The sequence below is a fragment of the Engystomops pustulosus genome, chromosome 2 (assembly GCF_040894005.1).
Source record: "Engystomops pustulosus chromosome 2, aEngPut4.maternal, whole genome shotgun sequence".
In the NCBI taxonomy this organism is placed as follows: Eukaryota; Metazoa; Chordata; class Amphibia; order Anura; family Leptodactylidae; genus Engystomops; species Engystomops pustulosus.
In genome coordinates, this window is record NC_092412.1 from 169,824,729 (window position 1) to 169,850,569 (window position 25,841).

Below are 25,841 nucleotides of genomic sequence, written 5' to 3' on the forward strand. Positions count from 1 at the left end.
TCCATCTTGGACTCCATTGCACATCATATTTGGAAACCACCTATATCAGTGATGGCGAACCTTTTAGCCACCGAGTGCCCAAACTGCAAACCCAAATCCCCTTCATTTATTGCGAGGTGCCAACCAAAATTAGAGCAGTATCTTATTGCTCCCTGTTCTTCAACAACGTTCAATCTTACTGGCCTCCTGAGTACACCAAAACAGTAGAAAGAAGGAAAATTTGCATCATTGTAGCTTCTTTCAAGTGTCCCTCTGTACAAAGAGAATCATGGGGCCAGCAGGAAGTCCTTCAGAGATAATTTGGCCCTGTCTACACATTCTCCCTCTTTCTACTGTCCCAAGTAGCCAGGCAAGTCACTTTAAAATATCACTGAAAGCAGCATCTTTTAAGTTGATTGGAACTACAGGAAAATTATTTGAGTCCTGTCTGGTGTGCTGGGGCTATGTCTCGGGTGCCCACAGAAAGAGCTCGGAGTGCCGCCTCTGGCACCCGTGCCATAGGTACGCCACCACTGACCTATATGTTCAAAATGCTCATTTCACCACGTGTATTACACTACACCACATATTACACCTTACCTTAAATATTACCTATTCCCCAAGGGGTGTACATTCAACAATTAGGGTCACTTTTCGGTTTTCATCTGTTTTCTGTCAAATTTGGCTTCTAACAGACAAACATCACTCTTTTCCTCTACTGTGACCCCATAAAGCATTTATATGAACATGTGGGGTACTTCTACACTCGTGAGAAATAGGTTTATACCTTTTTCAGGGTTATTTAATATATTATCCCTTGTGGCTTACAAAAATTGTGACATTTATACAAAAATTTTTTAGGGCCTAATTGGATCATTCACCTGTAGGGGCAAATACATATATTACACATTACAAAATTCTCTAAGGGGTGTGCGTTCAAAAATTAGGGTAACTTTTCTGATTCTTATCTGTTTTGCATCACTAGGATACTCCAAATGCATGTCAAACATTTCTTTCAAATTTGGCTTCTAAAAGGAAAACAAAGCGAGTGTGTGAGCTTGGCGGCGAGTGTGCATTGATCCCAAGTGTGTGCAGTGTCTTAAGTGTGACCTAGGTTTAAGGGACTTAAGTTTGAGGGGCTTTAGCAGGTAACTGCTGTGTTTTGTGTTACTCTGACTGTAGATTCTTCTTTCTGTGCATATTTCTATTATAATCCCCATTAGAATAATGGACTCCATAAGTGGCATTGCTACACGGTGTACATCCTGTGCCATGTATGCTTTCCTTGAACAGCCGTTCGAGGGGGAATACTGCTGTGTGGGGTGTGTGAAAATTGCTCATCTGGAAGCCCAGATTCTGGATCTAAATGAGCAAGTTTCAAGGCTGTGGGCAATTGATAATATGGAACGAAGTTTGCTGCTCCTGGAGCACAAACTCTCTGGGGAAGATGGGTGTGGGGAGGGAAGTATGGAGGTGCAGAGTGAGGGGGCAGCTAGTTGGGTAACATGTAGAAGGCGGGGTAGAGGGAAGAGTTGTAGGGAGTCTAGTCCTGATCTGGTGCACCCCAATAAGTTTGCCAGGCTGGCGGATGAGGGGGATATCAGCTCTGGGGTAGCAATGCTGCAGCAAGACGTGGCCGCTAGCAACCAGGAGAATGTCTGCTCCAGTAAAAAGGGTAATGGGAGCACAGGCAAGGTCAGACAGGTGCTGGTAGTGGGAGATTCGATTATTAGGGGAACAGACAGGGCAATCTGTCACAAAGACCGTGCATACCGAACAGTGTGTTGTTTGCCGGGTGTTCGGGTTCGGCATGTTCCGGATCGGGTTGACGGATTACTGGGAGGGGCTGGTGAGGAACCAGCGGTCATGGTCCACATTGGCACTAATGACAAAGTAAGAGGTAGGTGGAAGGTCATTAAAAATGATTTCAGAGATTTAGGCCATAAGCTCAGGGCAAGGAGCTCAAAGGTAATTTTCTCCGAAATACTGCCTGTACCACGTGCCACACCAGAAAGGCAGCGGGAAATCAAGGAGGTAAATAAGTGCCTCAAAAGTTGGTGTAGGAAGGAATAATAAAATATTACTAGTGGTTTGTTATAAGGCTCCAGATATAATGGAGGCAGCAGAGGAAATGCTGATAAGTGAAATAGATGCGGCTTCAAAGCAAGGTGAAGTACTTATCATGGGAGACTTCAATTACCCAGATATCGACTGGGGGGCAGAAACCTGCAGGTCCTTCAAAGGCAGCAGGTTCTTGTCAACAACAAAAGACAATTACCTGTCGCAACTAGTCCTGGAGCCAACAAGAGGGGGGGCACTGCTGGACCTTATCCTGACCAACAGACCTGATAGGGTATCAAAACTACAGGTTGGGGGGAACCTGGGGAATAGTGATCATAATATCATTGATTTTGTATTACGCTTTACTAAGAGCGTTAGTGAAGGGGCAACCAACACTCTAAACTTCAGGAGGGCAAATTTTCAGCAACTAAGGGAAGACCTTAAAGGCATAGACTGGGATAATGTTCTCAAAGACAGATTTAAAAATTTGGGATTATTCAGTTTAGAAAAAAGACGACTGAGGGGAGACCTCATTACAATGTACAAATACCTGAACGGACAGTACAAGGTTCTCTACAAAGATCTTTTTATACCTCGGCCTGTGACCCGGACAAGGGGGCATCCTCTACGCCTAGAGGAGAGACGATTTTACCATCACCATAGACAAAGGTTCTTTACTGTAAGAGCAGTGAGACTGTGGAACTCTCTGCCGCAGGAGGTTGTTATGGCGGACTCTATGTACATGTTCAAGAGAGGCCTGGATGACTTTCTGGAGAGAAAAAATATCACGGGTTATGGGGATAAAACATTTTATTTAATTCTTAAAGGTTGGACTTGATGGACTTGCGTCTCCTTCCAGCCTTATATACTATGATGCTATGATCTCTCTTTCCTTCTAGTGAGCGCCTATACAACAATTTTTTTTATTTTTTTTTAAACTTTAATTTTTATTAAAATTATATATTTTCAATCTTTACAACAGAGACAACAAGCATGGTAATACAGCGGTCCTCATTATGTGTACAATAACAGATTTTGTTTCTGGTGGTACAGGAAGTGTACAATACACAATACAAGCAATTTAAACAGTGAAATGGTATAATGCGATTCATTTGCTCAAATAAAGATCTCATTCCAGAGTAAAGCCTACTCTTAATTATCTACCACCAGGCAATATTAGACCAACCATTGAAGATAGGCTAGACTCTCTGTAGTCTGCCATGCTTTCTCCCAAAAGCGTAAAATCAACCTATAACAAGTAACCTAACTTTATATAACTCAAAATTTAGAACATAAAACATAGAGACAAGACTTGGGTAGACAAGACAATAGACACAAAGGGTTAAATGGATCTCGGGGCAGGGTATCCAAGTTTAGATAGTTGGTGCTGTCCAAAATGTAGCTCGAGGAGGCTTATAAGCCTATGGGTGCAAAAAGAATCCCACAGCTCCCATACTGTCAGAAGGGCGTCCATAGAGTTATTGAGTGAGGCTGTCATCTTTTCCAGTGTATAAATCTCCTTAATGCGGGAAAATAACTCTACTTCAGACGGAGAGTCTGTTTCCATGCCTTAGCTATTAGACTTTTAGCTGCCATACAGATATGTTAGAATAGCTTCGTATAATGTTTGCGCATATTTTGTGGAGGTACATTAAGGAGATATATCAGAGGATCCAATGGAACCCCAGTACTAAACAGCTTCCCAGTCAGCCCCATGACACACCGCCAATATGGTACTATACGAGGGCAAGACCAAAAAATGTGGAAAAGCATGCCTGCTTCCTTTTGGCATCTCCAGCATATGGGCGAAATTGTCGGGTTGAGGGTATGTAGTAGTGGTCGGGGTATGATACCATCATTATCATTATCTTATATTGTGTTTCCTTATAAGCCGTGCAAATTGACGCTTTCACCGCCCTACTCCAAATCACCTGCCAAAGGGCCGGGGGAATAGTGCGTCCGATATCCGTCTCCCATTTACTCATATATCTATGGGTGGCCTGGGCGTCCCCTGGAGGGGCAGTTAAAATCTGGTAAATGGCAGATATCGAACCTCGACACGAGGTACCCCTTCTACATAAGTGTTCAAACTCAGAAGGCCTGGAAACTTGCGCTGAACCATATTGTTCAGTAACATAGTGTCTTATTTGCATATAATGGTACCATTCGTCTCTAGGTAGCTTACGTTCTTCCCTAAGGTATGAAAACTGTCTCAACTCCATTGTAAGAGGGTCCACCATGTCCGCCCGGTGGAACAACCCTGCTATAGCCCACTGCTTCATCATGTGAGACGTCAAGCTGTCCGGTATAGCAGGGTTATATAAGCCTGACATCATTGGGGAACACTTAGAGGAGAGGTTAAACCTTTTTTGGCATATTCGCCAAGTGGACATGGTGAATGTAATAGGGCCCAATAATGGTTGGGTAGGTTGGGGGGGGGGTTAGGCCCCCATAGACACGAATTAGGATGCATCGAGGCCAACCAGAGCTTCTCTATTTCGACCCACTTAGTATAGGAGGCTGTGTTGCCCAGTAGTAATTCACAATATGTGGGACTGCTAGGCCTCCTCGGGCCTTGGGAGCAAGCATGACTGATTTAGGCATTCTATGTCTTCTATTATCCCAAATGAAGTTGAAAACAGCCCCTTGCAGAGCCTTAAGCTCCTTTTGTGGTACTTTAATTGACAGAGTTCTAAAGTAATATAAAAGTTTTGGGAGCCAAGTCATATTAACAGCAGCCACTCGACCGAGCAGGGAAATATGGTGTCCTTTCCATTTAGTGAGCATACTTCGCAAATCCTTAAGTAAAGGGGGGTAATTGGCATTATAGAGTGTTGAATACTTTAGGGAATTTGTCTTCCACTGATACTGATAGCTCTGTTTCAATAAGGACAACTCCTCAAGTGGGATGTTCACAGGTAGGGCTTCTGTTTTCGCAGTGTTTACCTTATACCCTGCTAAGTTGCCATTTTCCCAAATAAGAGCGTGTAGGACCGGAAGGGAGGTGTGAGGTGTGAGGCCACATTATGGTCAATAAAACGTCATCCGCAAATAGTGATATACTCCCCGGATATCAGCATTAAGCCTAATTTTCGCAGCTAGGGGCTCAATACATAAAGTAAAAATTAGGGGGGAAAGGGGGCACCCCTGTCTAGTACCATTATGTATGGCGATGGGGTCTGATATGGCATGCGGGAAGCGGACCATTGCTGTGGGTATACTATATAATCCACGACTCGCTTTTAAGAAGTTCCCTATGATTCCATATGTTTCCAGTGCATCTATCATAAATGACCAATCTAATCTATCAAAAGCTTTCTCCACGTCTAAGCTAAGCAATAAAGCGGATCGCGATTCCATATTAATCACGTCAGTAAGATCTATAGTACGTCTGGTGTTATCAGATCCTTGCCTCCACGGGACAAAGCCAACTTGGTCTTTATTGACCAACTGTGGTAGCCATTCATTAAGTCTATTAGCCAAGATGCGGGTAAAGATTTTCAGGTCAGAATTAAGCAATGCGATAGGCCTATAATTGCCACATTCGGTTGGATCCTTCCCTGGCTTAGGAATCAACGAAATGTAAGATGCCAGCGTATCGCGGCAAGGGAGGGTTCCTTCTAGAAAAGCGTTGAACAGTGACAACATATAGGGAGCTAGATCTTCCAGATAAACTTTATAATACAGATAAGTGAGTCCATCTGGCCCGGGGGATTTTCCCGAAGGAAGCATCTTAATCACTTCATCTAGTTCTTCCTTTGATATGGGAGCATTCAGGGTAGCCACTGCTGCATCTGATAATATCGGTAATTGGCAGGCAGACAAGTAAGATTTCAATAAGTCTCGCTTCTTATTCTCATCACTGGGGAGATTACTAGGCAGTGCATAAAGTTTAGAGTAGTAGGCCCCAAACAAGTGTGCAATTTCTTTCGGGGGATACCTAAGGTCGCCTCTTGTGTCCTTAATCGCTTGAGGGGTACCGTTGGTATGCCTTTCCGACAATAGTCTTGCCAGAAGTGTGTGTGCTTTGTTGCCCTTCTCATAATATCTCTGTTTCGAGAATATTAGTAATTTTTCTATTTTCTGATAGGCGTAGTCCCGTAGTTTAGCCCTCGCTGCCACTAGCGCCTTTAGATGTACTGTGCTTGGTGAGGATAACATTTTAGCTTCTAGGTCCCTAATTGTATGTAGAATTTTTTTGTAGTATTCAGAGGCTGTTTTTTTCACCCTTGCGGATACTGCTATACATTCACCCCGCACTACTACCTTGTGTGCCTCCCACAACGCCTCTTTTGAAAGTGAAGAGTGCTCCTCCCTGACATAGAAGGCATGAATGGCCGCCCTAATCTGTTCCCGTAATATGGGGTCCTTGACCAGAGACTCATTTAGTCGCCATCTACTAATCTTAGTGGGTCTCAGTGAGTGTGTGAGGGTTACAGAGACTGGTGCATGGTCAGACCATGTGATGGTGCCAATGTCTGCCGAACCTAGAAGACGGAGGGCTACAATATTCCCAAAGAAGTAATCTATTCGCGTGTGACATTTGTGGGGGTGTGAAAAGAAAGAGAAGGTGCGCTCGCCCGGATGATCTCTCCTCCAGAGTTCGTACATTGAGTGCAGTCGGATAAGCTTACGGAATTCCCTAGCTACTCGCTCCTGCGTCAGTATTGCCGCTGGGGAGAGTGTCTGCAGTTTACGCAGTATTCTCCGCAAAAAGGGGATTTGGGCAGTGTTGGGTGTATATATATTACATAGTATAATTGGGTTTCCCCGTAGTGTCCCTTCTAGGATAATGTACCTCCACCCCGGATCTAGGTGCTGGGCGTAAACTGTCACAGGGCATGTATCTGAGAGGAGTATTGCCACCCCAGCTCTTTTATGGTCGTGAAAGGCAGAAAAGGCATGTGGAAAATAATGTCTGGCGAAGTTAAAATTCCCTGCTCGGTCAAAGTGAGTCTCCTGCACAAATGCAACCTCTGCCTTTAGTAATCTAAGCTTTCTCAGTAGTAAACGTTAGAGTTAAGGCCTTTTACATTTAGCGTGACACACCATACAACATTTTATATACACATGTGGGGTACTTCTACACTCGAGAGAAATAGGTTTACACATTTTGGGGGGTTATTACATTTTTTTTATCCCTTGTGGCTATAAAAAAAAATAGGGGAAAAATGACCTTCATAGGAAAATTTTCACCTTTTTCCTATTTAAGTCCTAATTAAATCAAACACCTTTATGGACAAATACACAAATTACACCTTGCTATATTCTCTAAGGGGTGTGCTTTCCAAAATAGTGACACTTGTTGGGGTTCCCCTCTGTTTTGGTACCACTACGGCTCTTTAAATGCATTCTGACACATGTAAAGGATGTCTGTCAAATTTGGCTTCTAAAAGGCCAAAGCCCCTCTTTCCTTTCTGAGCCCTACTGTGTACCCATACAACACTTTATATGCAAAAGTGGTGTAATTCTGTGCTTAGGAGAAATAGTTTTACACATTTATGGGGGTTGTTTCATCTTTTATCCCTTGTGGTTTACATAAATTTGGAGTAAAAGTTACTTTTTTTTTAGAAAATTTTCACCTTTTTTCCCTTTTGGGGCCTAATTGAATCAAACCCCTGTTGGGGCAAATACACAAATTACACGTTGCTAAACTCTCCAAGGAGTGTACTTTCCAAAATGGTGTCTCTTGTTGGGGTTTTCCTCTGTTTTGGTACCATTAGGGCTCTCCAAATGCATCCTGTCACATGAAAACTTTTTCAGCCATATTTGCCCTCCAAAAACGAAACAACGCTCTTTCCCTTCCAAGTGCCCCCCTGTGCCCGTACAGCAGGGTACAGTGACAAAATGGGTATTGGCATACTCAGGAGGAATTGCACTAAACATTGTAAAATGCATTTTCCTTTTTAACCCATTGTGGAGGTGCACATTTTAGTGTTCAATTAATCTATTGTAAGATAAAATTACATTTCTGTAAATTCACTTTCATTTATCTTCAACCCTCATGAAACGCTCATAGGGTTAACAAAATTCCCAAAGGTTGTTTTGAATATTTTGAGGGGTGTATTTTCTAAAATGGTGTCATTTGTGGGGGTTCTCTGTCATGTGGGCCTTATAAAGTCACTTCTAACTAAATTGACCCTCCAAAAGTAGGTTTTGATGATTTTCGGGAAAATCTGAAAAATTGCACCTAAAGTTATAAGCCCCCTAACATCCTAAAAAAAGGAAAAGATGTTTGAAAAATGTGGCCAAGTTAAAGCAGACATATGGAAAATGTTAGTTATCAAGTTATTTTTGTGATATGACGAACTTTCCAAAAAGTAGAAAATTTTGAATTTGGAAAAATTGTTTTTTTCAAAATTTTTGCCAAATTTCCATTTATTTCATAAATAAATACTAAACATATTGCTTAAATATCTCAACCAACATGAAGTAAAATGTGTCACGAAAAATCAAATCAAACTGGATATGTTAAAGCATTCCAAAGTTATAACCACTTAAATAGACACGTCAGATTTTAAAAAATGGGCCGTGTCAGGAAGGTGAAAAGTGGCTTCAGCGTTAAGGGGTTAAATAACAATTGTGTGCAACCAGTTAAAATGATACTGTCCCAGGGAATGGAACACATACGATTCATACCAGATTACAGCCAGAAATCATATACAATATTAAGTAAAAAATTAACATTAAAGCCATACAGGTAAAGTATGTATGTGGTAAGATCCTAGTTATAATACACTATAGCTATCAATCTAAAAAAGGAATTGCTACATAGTAATTTTGTATGAATAAAAATTACTCATCGTAATGATCTCCGGTGCCCAGGATGAAAGCTGTTGTCATCTCGGGCACTGGAGATCATAACGATGGGCAAGTGCTTTCATACATAAATTACTATGCAGCAGTGCCTTTTTTTTAGATCTATAGTGTGTTATAACTAGGATCTCACCACATATACTTTACAATACTTTGTACACTTTAACATTAAAGCCAAACAGGTAAAGTATATGTGGTGAGATCCTAGTTATAACACACTATAGATCTAAAAAAAAGGCACTGCTGCATAGTAATTTATGTATGAAAGCACTTGCCCATCGTTATGATCTCCAGTGCCCGAGATGACAACAGCTTTCAACCTGGGCACCGGAAAGCAATAAGCAAGAAAGATAAGGTGTTTAAGGTGCTAAAACGTGAAGGTAGTGATGAGGCATTACAGGATTATAGAGAAAAAAAATAACATGGGGGTCATGGTGGAAGGAGATGAGGAAAGGACATGAGGAAAGGGCCAATCTACTGAATGTCGCCTTCTCAACTGTCTTTACCCAGGAAAATCCCCTGGTGGAAGACATAATGAGGAATAATGTAAATTCTTTTTGGAATGTAAACAGTTTAACCCAGGAAGAGGTACGGCGCCGCCTTGCAACCACTAAGATAGATAAATCACCGGGGCCAGATGGCATACACCCCCGTGTTCTGCATGAACTATGCACCGTGATAGATCGACCGTTATTTTTAATATTTGAAGATTCACAGAAGAACTGTGAAATATGGTACCAATATACAAAAAAGGATCAAAAAGGGATCCTGGAAACTACAGACCCGTGGGTCTAACTTCTGTGGTGGGGAAAATATTTGAGGGGTTTGTTAGAGATGCTATCCTGGAGTATCTCACTGTGCACAACCTTTATAACCCAGCATCAGCATGGGTTTATGAGAGATCGGTCCTGCAGGCTAATCTGATTCTACGAGGAGGTAAGTTCAAGACTGGATCTGGGGGACGCTGTGGATGTTGTATATCTGGACTTTTCAAAGGCATTTGACACCGTGCTACATAAAAGGTTGGTATATAAAATGAGACTGCTGGGAATAGGGGAAAATCTGTGTATTTGGGTAAGTAATTGGCTTAGTGATAGAAAACAGAGGGTCGTCATTAATGGCACATTCTCAGATTGGGTTGACGTTACCAGTGGAGTGCCACAGGGGTCAGTATTGGGGCCACTTCTTTTTAATATTTTTATTAATGACATTGTAGTGGGTTTACACAGTCAAGTTTCTATATTTGCAGATGACACTAAGCTGTGTAAAGTAATAAATACTGAGGTCGATAGTTTAGCATTACAGAGGGATTTGTGGAAGCTTGAGGAGTGGGCAGAAAAATGGTTGATGAGGTTTAATGTAGATAAATGTAAAGTTATGCTCTTGGGCCATGGAAACAAAAAGTATAATTATGTTCTTAACAGTGAATTACTTGGTAAAACTGGAGCTGGAAAGGACTTGGGGGTATTGGTGGATGGTAAACTTAATTTTAGTGACTAGAGCCAGACGGCTGCTGCTAAAGCAAATAAAATTATGGGATGTATCAAGAGAGGAATAGATTCTCATGATAAAGACATAGTTTTGCCCTTATACAAATCCCTGGTCAGACCACACATGGAATGTTGTGTACAGTTTTGGGCACCAGTGTATAAAAAGGACAAAGTAGAGCTGGAACAGGTGCAGAGGAGAGCAACCAGGATTATTAGGGGAATGGGGGGATTAGAATACACTGACAGATTACGAAATTTGGGATTATTCAGTTTAGAAAAAAGACGACTGAAGGGAGACCTCATTATAATGTACAAATACCTGAACGGACAGTACAAGGATCTCTCCAAAGATCTTTTTATACCTAGGCCTGTGACCAGGACAAGGGGGCATCCTCTGCGCCTATAGGAGAGGTGATTTTACCATCAACATAGACAAAGGTTCTTTACTATACGAGCAGTGAGACTATGGAACTCTCTGCCGCAGGAGTTTGTTATGGCGGATGCCTTTCTGGAGAGATAAAATATCACGGGTTATGGGGATAAAACATTTATTTAATTCTTAAAGGTTGGACTTGATGGTGTCTTTTTCCGGCCTTATATACTATGATACACATATATCGGGACAGACAGAGCAGCATAGTCAAACTATTGCCATGTTTATATGTGGTTATGAGCTCACTGTTTTAGTTTGTTCAACATTTGATTTGCTATTCTCTTTGTAGTGTGTATCATGGTTAAAGAAGTTTTCAGGAAAGGTGTGTGTGCAGCAGTTATAAACTCAATTATTTTATTGCTGGGGGGTGGTAGGAATGAACATGCAAGAGCCATGCAGCCCCTTCACTACATTTAAATATAATAATAAAAAACTTTTTTTTTATGAAATTGATGCAGTTGCTGTTGTGAGAAAGCAAGCAGGAAGGATGCAGCATTTTGTTTATTGTGTACCTACACATGCATTTTGCTGTGATTAGATGCCTATTTTAACTGCAGATTACCTCCTTTAATATTGAATGTCTCTGTCCTAAATACTGTGTGTACTATTTTTATAATCCTCATTATTATTAATTTGACCGTTTTTTCTAGATCCCATACTTGTGGAAAATGATGAATCTGATGCTGTTCCATTCTTAAAGCTAGGATTGCTAGGTAATGTTTGCCATTTTCTGTCATAATTCCTTTCACAATTACGTATGTTATGGGAAAACTCTGCGGGCATGAGCACCTAGAGAGATTTAAATAAATCCAAAATAAACATAAGAAAATGCATTTTTCAGCTCACCCTGAGCTGAGTTCCCCCTTATACCTGCCACTTCAAGTGGTAGGTTTCCTTTAACTGTAAGTTAGGTGCCGCGGTCGGGTTCCAGGGTAACAGGTTAACTGCCGCAATCGGTGCCAGCACCGACCGCGGCAGTGACAGGCTGGTGTTGGCTGTATTATACAGCCGTTACCCGCTGTGTATAGAGAGAGCTCAGCTCGTGAGCTCTCTCCATACACCCCTTGCCGCACGAGGACTATATAGTTTGTCCTCGGTCGGCAAAGTGTTAATGCAAATCATAAAAAACATAAACAAAACCAGTATATGTAGCTACATACAGATGATAAATGAATTACCCAATCCACAATAAAAAGGAATATGCAGTCTAAGATATTACGTATCAGATCTTATTCCGTTGTAGGTAACTGTTCACATTCCAACCATCAAAAATTCATAGCGTTTTTAAATGTCACATAGCAAAAAATAAACAATATTCTCCACTGATAGTGTTTTCAAGTAATTTGTACTCTGGATAATATATTCACACTTGTAGCATAACGTTCCTGTAAGAAGTGTCATAACAAGTTTTTTTTACTTTTTGAAAAAAATGTTGTTGTGTGCAATCTGCAACCTTGTGTTGTAAAAAAATGTCCTGTGAAGTTTCCCAGTAGAGTTTAGCGCTGTGGTAGGAACAGAATGATATTCACACAATACTCTGTTGTTGAGATATGGTGCAATATGTTGTTGTATGCAGTTAGTGCATCAAACACCACAAGATCGGTAATACATTCTCATATCGTATGTCAGCAACATATTTCTTTTAGTTGCAACAATGAAAAATGAAGATGAAATGTGGTAATGTTACTCACAACCCCTGCTAAGCGCTTTGTGTAAACGTGTATCTCCTTTGGCGTTGTATCTGCTTGACTGCGCATGCATGGAAGCAAATTAAATGGTTACAGGGCTCCGTTTCTTATAACATGCAGTTTCTGCTGAGAGTAATTCCAACTCAACAGCTCTCCCAGTTTGTTTTGGAGATCACGCTGTGTTTCCTCTTTTCAAAGAGATTTCCTTTTCTATGAAACACAGGTGCTGTGCATGGGGAATAAAATGGAGGATGATCGCGCAGCCCCGGGCACTGGCAGTCCCGGGGCTGCGATCAGAACCACGGAACCCCCCGGTAACACCCGCGATTGGAGAAATCTCGCAGCTTCTGGCCCCTGCTCCGTTCAGGAGCCGGGGCTAGAAGCTTGACGTAATATTACTGCATTTTGCGGGAACGCACATCCCACCATGCAGTACTATTATGTCAAATGTCGGGAAGGGATTATGTACCAATGACCTTAACCTAAAATTTGTCCCACACATAGATGCCAATCAAATTTAATTTTTGGATCTTCTCATTTCTATTGAGGGGGACAAACTATCCTGTTCCACATAAAAAAACCCACTGCTAAGAATAGTTACATCCTGCAGGACAGCTGCCATCTACCTAGGTGGCTTTTAAACGTACCGGAACTGTACACACAATGTGACTTTTGAGGATCAAGCTATGAGGCTGAAACAGGACTTTATGGTGAAAAATTATCCAGAACACCTTTTGGATTCAGCTTTGGTAAAGGTTAAATCTTTGGAAAGGAAAACCTTTTTTGAAGAAAAAGAGGTAGAAGTCAATATAAAAACAAGAACGGAAACCAATATTGTATTACCATTCAATGCAGATTACCGAAGTACAGAAATTTTTAAAAAATTGGTATTTATTAACCCCTTAACGACTTGGCCTTTTTTAGTTTTTTCACTTCCATTTTTCACTCACCACCTTCAAAAATCTATAACTTTTTTATTTTTCCACATAAAGAGCTCTGTGACTGCTTATTTTCTGCGTAACAAATTGCATTTCGTAGTGACGGTATTTAATATTCCATCCCCTGTACTGGGAAGCGGGATAAAAATTCCAAATGCAGCGAAAATGGTGAAAAAACACATTTGCAACGTTTTCTTGTGGGCTTGGAATTTACAGCTTTCACTGTGCGCACCAAATGACATGTCTACTTTATTCTTTGGGTCGCTAGGATTATGGGGATACCAAATTTGTATAGGTTTTATAATGGTTTCATACATTTAAAAAAATTAAAACCTCCTGTACAAAAATTTTTGGGAGGATTTTGCCATCTTCTGGCGCCAATAAATTTTTCATACTTTGGTGTACGGAGCTGTGGGTGGTGTCATTTTTTTGCGACTTTTGATGGCATTTTCATTGCTATAATTTTTAGGACTGTGTGACCTTTTGATCACTTTTTATAAATTTTTTTACATTTTTTTTCAAAATGGCAAAAAAATGCCATTTTCGACTTTGGACGCTATTTTCCGTTACGGGGTTAAACGCACTGAAAACCCATTATTATATTTTGATCGGGCATTTTCGGACGTGGCGATACCTAATGTGTTTATAATTCTTACTGTTTATTATACTGTTTAATAATATCAGTTCTAGGGAAAGGGGGGTGATTTGAATTTTTTTTTTTTTTTTATTATTATTATTTTTTTAAAACTTTTTTTATTTTTACTTTTACTATTTTTCAGACTCCCTAGGGTTCTTTAACCCTAGGTTGTCTGATCAATCATACCATATACTGCCATAGCACATTGTAATGAATGGATTAAAACAAGACAGCTTCGTGCTGATAGCACATTGTAATGAATGGATTAAAACGAGACCGCTTCGGGCCTTCCTGAGACCCGAAGCTGTAATGGCAACTGTTAAAAGGTATATATCACAATATTCACTTGTATTAGACCATAAAGAGTTAAACTGATAGCCATACACGAGCTGTGACATACACAATTAGGGATGTACATTACATCCAGCCTAAATATATATGAATACCATATATAGGGAAACAAAACGTCCAACACTACAAGACACACCTCTACTATGACTATATATGACAGACAGACAGTGTCATGGCGTCGGGTACCGAGAGGCTGTGACATCGAAGCTACAACAGCTGTATTTCTCTCTCACTACTGAAACTCTCACATCGGACATCTCTCACAGACACATGAAGAAGACAACCGGTGGATAAGGATATATGAAGAGCTATGGGAAAGATGGAAACCTCCCGGCCACGAATTTTGGGAATAATCACTTTGACACCAAGTATAAATCTCTGTATCAAGTTACATTAACAATACATAGAACAATAGAGACGATATCTATTAATAGATTTTACAGCAACGGGCCCGCAAGCCCTCCCCATGCACAGGGACCCGGCTAGTACTAGTACGGCGCGCGTTGGGAAGGGGTTAAAGAAGGATAAAACTCTGGGGATGTCATTACCAGACAAGCCTCCCACCAAAGCACAAAATCTGAACAACAAAGTGGTCCCTACAGTTAAGAACAAATTTAGTAAGGTGTGTAAAATCCACTAGTAACAATTTTGAAGTAGAAATTAAAGAATTTTCAACTTGTAACACAAAAGGCACTATCTACATTTTGGAGTGTCCGTGCCGGATACAATATATAGGACGAACCTACAGACCTTTGAAAGAAAGAGTTGTAAACCACTCTTTGTCCTTACACTATTCAGAATTTCACAATAAAGATCCAAGATCTTTAGATTTTGTGCGTTACACACATTAGCAAGAGATTGGCGGGGAGGGAACTATATCGCCAAAATGTTTAGAGCAGAGTCAAAAAAAAGATTTTTGAGTTTCAAACCATTATTCCGGGGGGTCTGAATGCAGAAATTGAGATATTTGGCTTTCTGTAAACTTTTTGTAAACTTTCTGTAAACTTTTTTTGTGGGCTTTCTGCTGTCTGGGGGGTTCTGACTGAGGATATGCGTCAGGCTTTTACACATGCCCCCACTTAGTTCCATCCATGTAGTGGAAATTTAGCAAATTCTTTTGATTCATTCATTTTATTCATCCAATTTATTTTATCTACTGTATTTTGTCTTGGTATATTCCTATATTTCAATGTAATAGACACAAATACATGTCCATTTTTTATTACACTCATGTGCATAATGTGTATTTAATATTCAATATGTGACTGTTTTATATATAAACAAAGAATATTTAGTTCTTGGTGTACAATATCCAACACACTGTATAGCACTTTATAACCATCTCAGAACTATGTGCAATATAAACGTACGAGAAATGTGTCAATGGAAAGCATTTTAAATGGAGAAATCCAGTACATTTTTTGATCCTACTGAATCCAGTTCCTGTTTTCCATTCTTTGATCTTACCAAATCCAAATTCCATAGGAAACAAGTATAAAAGAGACAGACACACTTGAGGAAGGAGGAAGAACCTCCAAAATGCGTTTGGAAGCAAGTGCACGTCTCCATTGAATCCACTTTTAATTATTTTATTCCCCATGCACAGCACCTGTGTTTCATAGAAAAGGAAATCTCTTTGAAAAGAGGAAACACAGCGTGATCTCCAAAACAAAACGGGAGAGCTGTTGAGTTGGAATTGCTCTCAGCAGAAACCGCATGTTATAAGAATTGGAGCTCCGTAAATCTTTTACATAGCACACACAGATTATGCAGCACTGCACAGAACTTGCCAAAAACTATATGTATGTTTTGGAGTGTGGGAGGAAACCGGAGGACCCGAAGGAAACCCACGCAAACACAGAGAGAACATATAAACTTTTTGCAGATGTTGACCCTGGGACTTGAACCCAGGTACCCAGTGCTGCAATTTGCGTGCTACCGTAAAATATTTTGCAGTGTTTTTCTCGGGACACAAAGAGCTAGTTAAAACTTAATAAAAGTTTTAAAGATTCTTTTCATTTTTTAGTTTTATTTGGGGTTTAGAAGTGGAAATAAGGCCTTTTTTGTAATTTGTAGTTCATATTTTTTTAATTTTCAAATTAACTTAAAATGAACATTATTAATGAATTCCCTATTTTGTTTGTCATTTTGACACATAATATGTATAGTCTTAGGCCCTATTCCCCACAACCGCACTTTTCAGTGAGATCTGTTAGGAGGAGAAGGCGTTGTGTGAAGTATTGTAGTGGAGTAGGTGTAGTGTAGGTTCTGATATGGAGTCAACTAGTGGGGACGAGTGTCTGTTTTATTTGTCCACCTCGTCCTCACAAAGCGACCCTGAGGAACCCCCAAGAAGGCGCTTACGTAGTGCCAAAGAGCCCGCGACTTCTGACCCCACATGTGTGACCCCCAGTAGTTATGCCCCTCAGGTTCCTGATTTTACGGCCAGTCCTGGGATACGCAGAGACACGGCAGGGCTAGGACCAGTGGACTTTTTAAAGTTCTTTTTTTAGTGAGGAGCACATAGCCCATAACCCCACTTCTTTTTATTCACAAGCTCACAGGTGGACCCCTGTTAGTGCAGCAGAGATGGAGAAGTATTGGGGCATAGTACTTCTTATGGGACTTTTCAAAAAGCCCTCTATTAGGGACTATTGGAGCACAGACATTCTGTACCACACCCTAATGTTCCGCATGGCGATGAGTAGGATGCGCTTAGAAGCCATCCATATTTTTTTGCATTTTGCCAATAATTCTCAGTGCCGACTCGGAGATGACCCCAGTTATGATAGGATGTATAAGGTCCGACCCATATAAGACTACCTGAGTGCGAAATTTATGGATGTGTATGCTCCAAAGAGGCACATATCAGTGGAGTCCCTGGTACATTTCAAAGGGAGACTTCAGTTCCGCCAGTAACTGCCCAATAAGAGGGCATGGTATGGCGTGAAGATGTATAAGCTGTTTGAGAGTGCATCAGGGTACACTTTTAGGTTCAGGGTACAGTATATGAAGGGAAGGACTCTAGGATAGTGCCCCCTGAATGCCCCCCCCCCTTCATGGGAATAGCTGGAAAGATAGTTTGGGATTTGGTGCACCCACTATTGGACCAGGGCTACCACCTCTACCTGGATAATTTTTATACTAGTACTACCCAGTTCAAGTGCCTTGGTTCCAGACAAACTGTGGCATGCGGTCTCCCTAAGTTGCTGCTAGGGGAAAAGCTCAGGAGGCACGAGAGCCAAGCACTAAGCAGCGACTCAGTATTGTGTGTTAGGTACAAGGACAAGAGGGTCCTAACAACAATACGTGGGCACACCACCACCCCTGCCCTGTACGAGGTACCAGTGCAAAAGCCCCAAAGCCAGACTGTATTTTGGATTACAGTAAGTACATGGGAGGGGTGGATTTGTCGTACCAGCTGCTTCAGGTATATATAACGCCATGCGGAAGTCGAGGGTGTAGTACAAGAAACAGGCCATGCACATCATGCAGATGGCATTGTATAATGCTTACGTGCTACATCGATGTGCCGGCCAGAGGGGAACTTTCCTGGAATTTCAAGAGGTGGTAGTTCCCCAAACAGCCAGAAAGGGAAAGACACAGAAGAGATGCAGGGTGTGCTCAAAAAGGGGCATAAAAAAAACAAACTATCTACCAGTGTGACACCTGCCCGGAGAAACGAGGGTTATGCATGAAGGAGTGTTTTAGGATATATTACATGTCCCTGGATGTATAATTGTACCCTGATGCACACAGCTCACACAGTTCATACATCATGCCGCATGCCGCACCTTCCCTGCTGAGCTCTGCCGTGTGCCTAGCCTGTAGATTATTGCCACATATGGAGTATTGCCGTACCCGGGAGAACCTGCATCATGATTTTTGGGGTGTTTGTCTCCCGTCTCCCGTGGCAGGAGCTGGGCACAAGATGACATAATGGATAATTGTACTATGCTCTATCCATTATGCATCATCCTTGGGGTCCACCTGTGGGGTTAAAATGCTTACTACGCTCCTAGATTTATTCATGGAGGGGTGTAGTTTTCTTTTTTTTTTTACATATTTAAATTTATTAAGATTTTTATAACATTAAAAGAATCAGAGGGGAAGGGAAGGGAGGTAAAACAATGTGAAAGGAATCATGGATACCAAGTAGTATCCAATATAGGGGGGTTTACAAATAAGAGTAACAACAAATTTCAGTTTGAAGAGAAGATACAAAGCAACAATAAAACAATAATACCATAAGTTGTCGCACAGTGTTACTGTGGTTATCCAGAATATCCTTATTTGGCTAACGTTCTTAATCAGTTACCTAGAGTAATTTCCGGATTAAATGGGGAACCAGAAAAGAGAAGTAGAGAATCGGGGAGAGTGGGGAGGAGAGGATAGAAAGAAAAAGAGAAATAAGGGAAGGGGAAAGAAGGTTGAAAGATTGAGGAAGGAATGGGAGGAGGAAAAAAGGGCCGTGCCTCTCCTCTACCTGGTGTTCAGTGCTCCATAATTTCACCATCTTGTGGCCATACCGGGACTGTACTAGTCAATTCCAAATAGCGAGGAGATGTCACAAAGGTCATCCAATGGAACCAAGTCTTCTGAGAGCGGGCTGCTCTCTTGGGGTCGGTATTCAGGAGGCTCTCCATCCGCCGCAGCTCCCCAACACGGCCCAACCACTGATGCAAGGAGGGTGGATCAGTAGAGCGCCAGCAAGCTGGGATGGAAGCCTTTGCTGCATTAAGGAGATGGCACAGCAGGGACTTTCTGTAGGTGGCAAGGGAAATCTTGTGGTGGTGGAGCAAAACCCAAGCGGGGTCGTCCTGCAACTCTTTGCCTGTCAGCTCGCAAATCACCTCCAGCACCGCCGTCCAGTACGAAGCAAGAGAGGGGCAGCTCCAAAAATATGTAGGAGAGAACCCTCCTCTTTACCGCAGCGCCAACAGTTTGGAGAGACCTCGGGGTACATTTTATGGAGGACATGGGGGACCCTATACCATCTGGTCAATAGCTTATAATTTGTCTCCTGGTAGGCCGTGCTTAATGAAGATTTATGTGCTAGCTCGTATATCTTTTCCCTTTGCTCAGCTGAGAGATCCAGTTCAATATCTCGTTCCCATTTGGCCATAAAGGACGGGATGTAGTTCTGCGGGGGAGATACCAGCAGGCTGTATGACAAGGAGAGGGTTCCCCTTATCTGTCCTTTCTGCGTACATGTGCCTTCAAAGCCTGTCAGTGACCTGTTAAAGCCAGGAAGGTGTGTAATAGAGCCCATGTAGTGCGCTAATTGGAGACCTTGCCACATGGATGCTTGCGGCAAATCTGGTGGAGAGGTGAGCTCTTCTCCTCTCTCCCATTTCCCGTCTACTAGAAAGTGACGTGCCCTAAAATGGCCAGCCTTGACCCAACTCTTGAAAACCGGCGATGTGATCCCTGGGGGGAATGCAGGGTTGCCCAGGATTGGCGTGAGTGGGGAGTCGGCCCTTGACCTACATTGTTTGAAAGCCAGCATGGTGGCATAGATAGTAGGGTGGACAGCGCATGCCACTGTCTTTTCTGTACCCATGGGAGGCAGGAGAGGGGAACCTGGGTGAAATGCTGCTCTATTGGGACCCAGGCTTTCGTGGTCCCATGTCTATACCAGTCAACGATCCTGCTTAAGTGGGAGGCCAAGTAATACTGAGATATATCCGGAAGCGCCACACCGCCCTCCCTTTTTGGTATGTGTAGGATCCTTCTCTGTAATCTTGGGGGTTTAACGGCCCTGGGTTGCCAGAGTGTCCCTCCGTGCTCCTGGGTTGCCAGAGTGTCCCTCCGTGCTCCTGGGTTGCCAGAGTGTCCCTCCGTGCTCCTGGGTTGCCAGAGTGTCCCTCCGTGCTCCTGGGTTGCCAGAGTGTCCCTCCGTGCTCCTGGGTTGCCAGAGTGTCCCTCCGTGCTCCTGGGTTGCCAGAGTGTCCCTCCGTGCTCCTGGGTTGCCAGAGTGTCCCTCCGTGCTCCTGGGTTGCCAGAGTGTCCCTCCGTGCTCCTGGGTTGCCAGAGTGTCCCTCCGTGCTCCTGGGTTGCCAGAGTGTCCCTCCGTGCTCCTGGGTTGCCAGAGTGTCCCTCCGTGCTCCTGGGTTGCCAGAGTGTCCCTCCGTGCTCCTGGGTTGCCAGAGTGTCCCTCCGTGCTCCTGGGTTGCCAGAGTGTCCCTCCGTGCTCCTGGGTTGCCAGAGTGTCCCTCCGTGCTCCTGGGTTGCCAGAGTGTCCCTCCGTGCTCCTGGGTTGCCAGAGTGTCCCTCCGTGCTCCTGGGTTGCCAGAGTGTCCCTCCGTGCTCCTGGGTTGCCAGAGTGTCCCTCCGTGCTCCTGGGTTGCCAGAGTGTCCCTCCGTGCTCCTGGGTTGCCAGAGTGTCCCTCCGTGCTCCTGGGTTGCCAGAGTGTCCCTCCGTGCTCCTGGGTTGCCAGAGTGTCCCTCCGTGCTCCTGGGTTGCCAGAGTGTCCCTCCGTGCTCCTGGGTTGCCAGAGTGTCCCTCCGTGTTCCTCTGTGCCTGTGTTCCCGTACCCATCTGCCTGGACCTCCCGTTGCTGACCCCGGCAGAATCCTTTAGCTACTCTTGTATTGCAGGGGGTTTAGGCAGGAGGCAGAGCGCACTACAGTCACTTCCTGGTTCAGCAGCAGTGCTACAAACAACAAACTTGATTCTAGGGGAGAAGGTGACATAGCAGTGCTAACTGTGCTTTATTGATTAGGTGATTGGCAAAACTGAGTGTATCATGACTTTGATCTTTCTCTTCTCTCTTTTTTTTTATGTCAGCTACTAATACAGGCAGTCCCTGGGTTACATACAAGATAGGGTCTGTAGGTTTGTTCTTAAGTTGAATTTGTATGTAAGTCGGAACTGTATACTTTATCATGGTAACCCCCAGCCAAATTGTTTTGGTCTCTGTGACAATTGGATTTTAAAAATGTTGGATTGTCATTAGAACCAGGATTAACAATAAAGCTTCATTGTAGACACCAGTGATAACTGTTATAGCTGTTTATTGTAGCAAAGGATAAAGTACAGTAAATTGACAACATCCAGAGGTCCATTTGTAACTAGGGGCCGTATGTAAGTCAGGTGTTCTTAAGTAGGGGACCGCCTGTATACTGTTCAGAAGCTAAATGAAAGTGTAGATAAACCCTTTATCACTGTACAGGTTCAGTGACAATTTTCTTTTATTGTACGGGTTGTGACGGACTTGATGCCCAATATGTAGTGTTTTTGTGGTGATTTTCACTTTATGTTGTATTTTAATATGGGATAGGGGGCAGTTTTGGGATATCTACACTTAATTTTTAATTTTTTTTTTTTTTTCTTGCTGTTTTGTTATGTCCAGGTACAACATGAGCAAGTCATCATTTGATCACTTGTGAAATGTAATATATTGCAATACTATTATTACATTGCCAGCCTATGCATTCTGCTAATGTAGACTGCCCGAGGGAAGGAAGGAGTGGCGCTTCCAAACTCACTCAGAAGCCCTACATCAGATGCTTTATTAACCCCTTAACGCTCTGCGCCGTAGCTCTACTCACGGGCTGAGTCCTCTTAATATGGAGGTGGGGGTTGTTGCATATTGCAGAAAACCCCCACCGCTAATAACCGTGGTCGGTGCTTGCACCGATCGTGGCTATTAACCCTTTAGTTGCCGCCGGTAAAGTCGCCGGCGGCATTTAAAGGACGGTGGCGCGCGGGCGCCGCCTGCTTTATTCCGATCACCGCGCCCCCGAACGTCATCGGGGGGCGGCGATCGGTTGCCATGGTAGCCTTGGGTCTTCTTTTGACCTGAGGCTATCTGGCATCTGCAGATTCGTTACAATGAGCCAGTGGCTCATTGCAATGAATGACCTGCAATCTGACCATCTAGGGTTAATGTACCCTAGATGGTCTAAGAAATAGTGGGGGAAAAAAAAAGTTTAAAAAATAAAAAAAATTAATAAAATATTAAAAATTCAAATCAATATAAAAACGGTTACGGCCGGCGGTGACCTCCTTGACGGGAAATGGCGCCCAAATGTCTGAAATACGACTTTTACACCTTTTTACATCACATAAAAAATGATCAAAATGTTGCACAGACCTAAAAATAGTAGCAATGTAAAGGTCGGCAATGTTGCAATGTTGCACAGACCTAAAAATAGTAGCAATGTAAAGGTCGGCTCATTTCGCAAAAAATGACACCTCACACAGCTCCGTGCGCCAAAGTATGAAAAAGTTATTAGCTTCAGAAGATGGCAAACATTTTTTTTTCTTTTTTGTACACATTCGTTTAATTTTTGAAAATGTATTAAAACACAATAAAACCTATATAAATTTGGTATCACCGCGATCGCACCAAACCAAAGAATAAAGCTGAGCTGTTATTTTGAGTGCACAGTCAAAGTCGTAAAAACTGAGCCCACAAGAACGTGACGCACGTGTCTTATTTTTAAATTTTTCCACATTTGGAAATTTTTTCAGCTTCGCATGTTAAAATAAATAACATTACGGGAAAGTTAAATTTGTTACGCACAAAATAAGCCCTCACACAGGTCTGTACACGTAAAAATGAAAAAGTTATGGATTTTTGAAGGTGGAGAGCGAGAAATGAACGAAAAAACCCTGCGTCCTTAAGGGGTTAAAATACAGGAATGCAACATATTTAAGCTTCGAACCAGAGCTTTCATCGGGTTGCAAAGCCGGGATACTGCGGTGATCGTAATTGTACGTCATGTTGCAGCAAGTACCCGGACCTTATGAGGGATCGTTACATTAGGATGCGGGAAGGGGTTAAAACCTGTCCAATGGCAATCGCAACCTCTCCAGCACAAAGGGGATGAGACAGAATACACCAGGTGTAGGCGGTCTGAAGTATAATACCATCTATAGTTTTTAGTTTTCAGTATGCGCCGTACATTTTAAGGATTTAACCCCTTAATGAGTTTAATGATTAAGGGTACTTCTTCTGACGCGTACGCCTTTCTACGGCGGCGCGCCAGAAGAAGATTTTGGGACACCGGGTCCTGCAAGTGCCGGTGTCGGGCTCTGATCTTACAGCCCAGACCCGGCACTAACACCCGGGATCGGAAAAACTCCGATCCCGGGTGTTTAACCCCTTACACGCCGCGGTCAAGCATGACCGCGGCGTGCAAGTGTGTCCCCCGTGGATCGGAACCCCTATTATATATTAGTATATTGCAGTGTAAAGGCTTGAACAAGCGATCGGGCGATCGTTTGTTCAAGCCAAGAAGTAGAAAATGTAAAAAAGTAAAAAAAAAAAGATGAAATGATTTTATTATATAATTAAATAAATAAAATAAAAGTCCCATAATCTCCCCAGTTACACATGAAATGCAAATAAAGTATATAAAACACAAAAACACGTACATATTTGGTATCACCGCGTCCGTATCAATCTGTTCCGCGCCGTCTTCTTTCTTCTGCTGGGCGCGGCCATTGATCTTCCCCAGCAGGCGCCTAGTATGATGCGCCGCTGCTGACGTCATACTAGGCGCCGCCCCGGGGAAAAACATGGCGGCGCCCAGCAGAAGAAAGAAGACGGCGCGGAAGACTGAAGACGAGCCGCACAGACATCGGGGCCACCGGAGGGTGATTATGCGCCCATACGCCGCTATCGCTGTGAAAACACCCGTGATCGGTGCTAGCGCCGATCGCGGGTGTTACCGGTAAGCCTTTGCTGCAATATGCAGCAAAGACTTACCGGCTAGGGAGAGGGCTCAGCCCGTGAGCCCTCTCCATGCACCGGGTATTCACGGCGGGCGGTCGGGATTACCGGCGTATAAGACGACCCCAGACAAGACAGAAGATTTTTCTGTCTTCAAAAGTCGTCTTATACGCCGGAATATACGGTAACTCCTATTATTGCTTCCAATTTGAATTATCTCCTATAATTCACCCTACCAACCTTCTGGTGGTAAAAACCTTATACGGACGGTCCCCTATTTAAGAACACAGGACTTACAAATGGACCCCTGGATATTGGTAATTTACTGTACTTTAGCCTTAGGCTACAATAAACAGCTAGAACAGTTATCAAAGATTTATTGTTTCATATGGACCAAAAAGATTTTGGCGGGGTTACAATTATAAAGTATACAGTTCAGACATAGAAATTTAACTTAAGAACAAACCTACAGATCCTATCATGTATGTAACCCAGGGACTGCTTGTACGCAGAACCTTAAACTGACATATAAAATCCTAAATTACATCCTAAAGAGTAACCAACATATAAATGTATTGAATATATTGGCGCTTATGTGCCACTTTCAGGTGTGTGGTTTTTTTTTTTGTTTAAAGCTCAGGCCCTATTGTAGGATAGAAAGCTCTTAATTTCAAAATCTTTATTCAGACTAGCAGTTGCAGTGTTTGCAGGTGATAAATCCAAAAACCTTTTCTAACATTTAGTTTTTTCCACAAATCCTCTCCCCTCCAATCCGTGATTGAGTATTCTACAGTGTCTAAGGTTTACTTGGCTCTATGTTCCCGAACCCAAATGAAAATAAGGTTCAGAGTTAAGGAGAGCATGGGTTTATCGTGTGATAGAACCCAAAAACCAGCTGACGGTATTGTTTTTAGTATAGTGTTGTAAGCCATTGTCTTTTTGATCTGAATTTATGATGTAGACGAAGTAGTATTAGGCCACTGGTAGGCCTGTAGAAGAATGTAAGCTTGCTAGTAGAATTTAATGTAAGGGTCTCCCACCCCACCCACCCATTTATATTTGGTTAGTATCTTATGAGTGAGGCGCCTTTTCTAGCCTTTCCAAATATAAAAGGATACCATTTTCTGGGCCTAAGCAAAAAAAAAACTTTTCACGAGAGGTAAGGGGAGGGTACAAAAAAAGATAGAAAAGTCTGGGGAGCAATTCTTCCCAAACAAGACTCCTCCTTATTAAGCATAGTCTTAACTTAACCAGTTTTCACATTTAACAATTATGGATAAAAATGTAATACCGATTTATTAGGTGAAGAAATGTTTCCAAAAACCCCCTCCTTGTTTTGGTGTTGGCATAGGGATTACTTGAGCTAGATAAGACGACAAACTAAAATGGCAATTAAGTAAACCGAAACAAACAACAAACTGTATGCACTGTAAAAGCTGCAGAGACTTGTGCTGCTCAGTTGGGGAAAACACTAACAGTGCAGGTATATGGTTACCAGTCTAGGTATTAACAAGACAAGGATTCCAGGGACTCTGTCAAATTTTGGCGTTCAAAGACAGGCAACACTCTTCTTTAAGTTTGGTAGGAGGCAGTGACTCGTCGGGGCCTAATATTCCCCATTTCTCCCATCCTCCGATGGAGACATTGCCGTTTTGGGTATCATACTATCATAGTATATAAGGCTGGAAGGAGACGCAAGTCAATCAAGTCCAACCTTTAAGAATTAAATAAATGTTTTATCCCCATAACCCGTGATATTTTTTCT

The 25,841-nt window shown here is 42.5% G+C and overlaps 2 protein-coding genes across 10 annotated transcripts in view; one reads left to right on the forward strand and one right to left on the reverse strand.

Moving 5' to 3' along the window:
* PIGW (phosphatidylinositol glycan anchor biosynthesis class W) overlaps positions 1-25,841 on the reverse strand; it is a 135,607-nt gene that overhangs the window by 39,360 nt on the left and 70,406 nt on the right. The window lies entirely within an intron of this gene.
* The window catches only part of ZNHIT3 (zinc finger HIT-type containing 3), a 50,596-nt gene that overhangs the window by 19,654 nt on the left and 5,101 nt on the right, over positions 1-25,841 (forward strand). For 7 of the 8 annotated variants that reach the window (XM_072137262.1, XM_072137269.1, XM_072137268.1 and 4 more), the window contains one exon: positions 11,430-11,492. The exons of the other annotated variant lie outside the window; for it this stretch is intronic. In XM_072137262.1, coding sequence (XP_071993363.1) covers positions 11,430-11,492 — 63 coding nt within the window. The remainder of the gene's footprint in view (positions 1-11,429; positions 11,493-25,841) is intronic. 8 annotated transcript variants of the gene reach the window in all.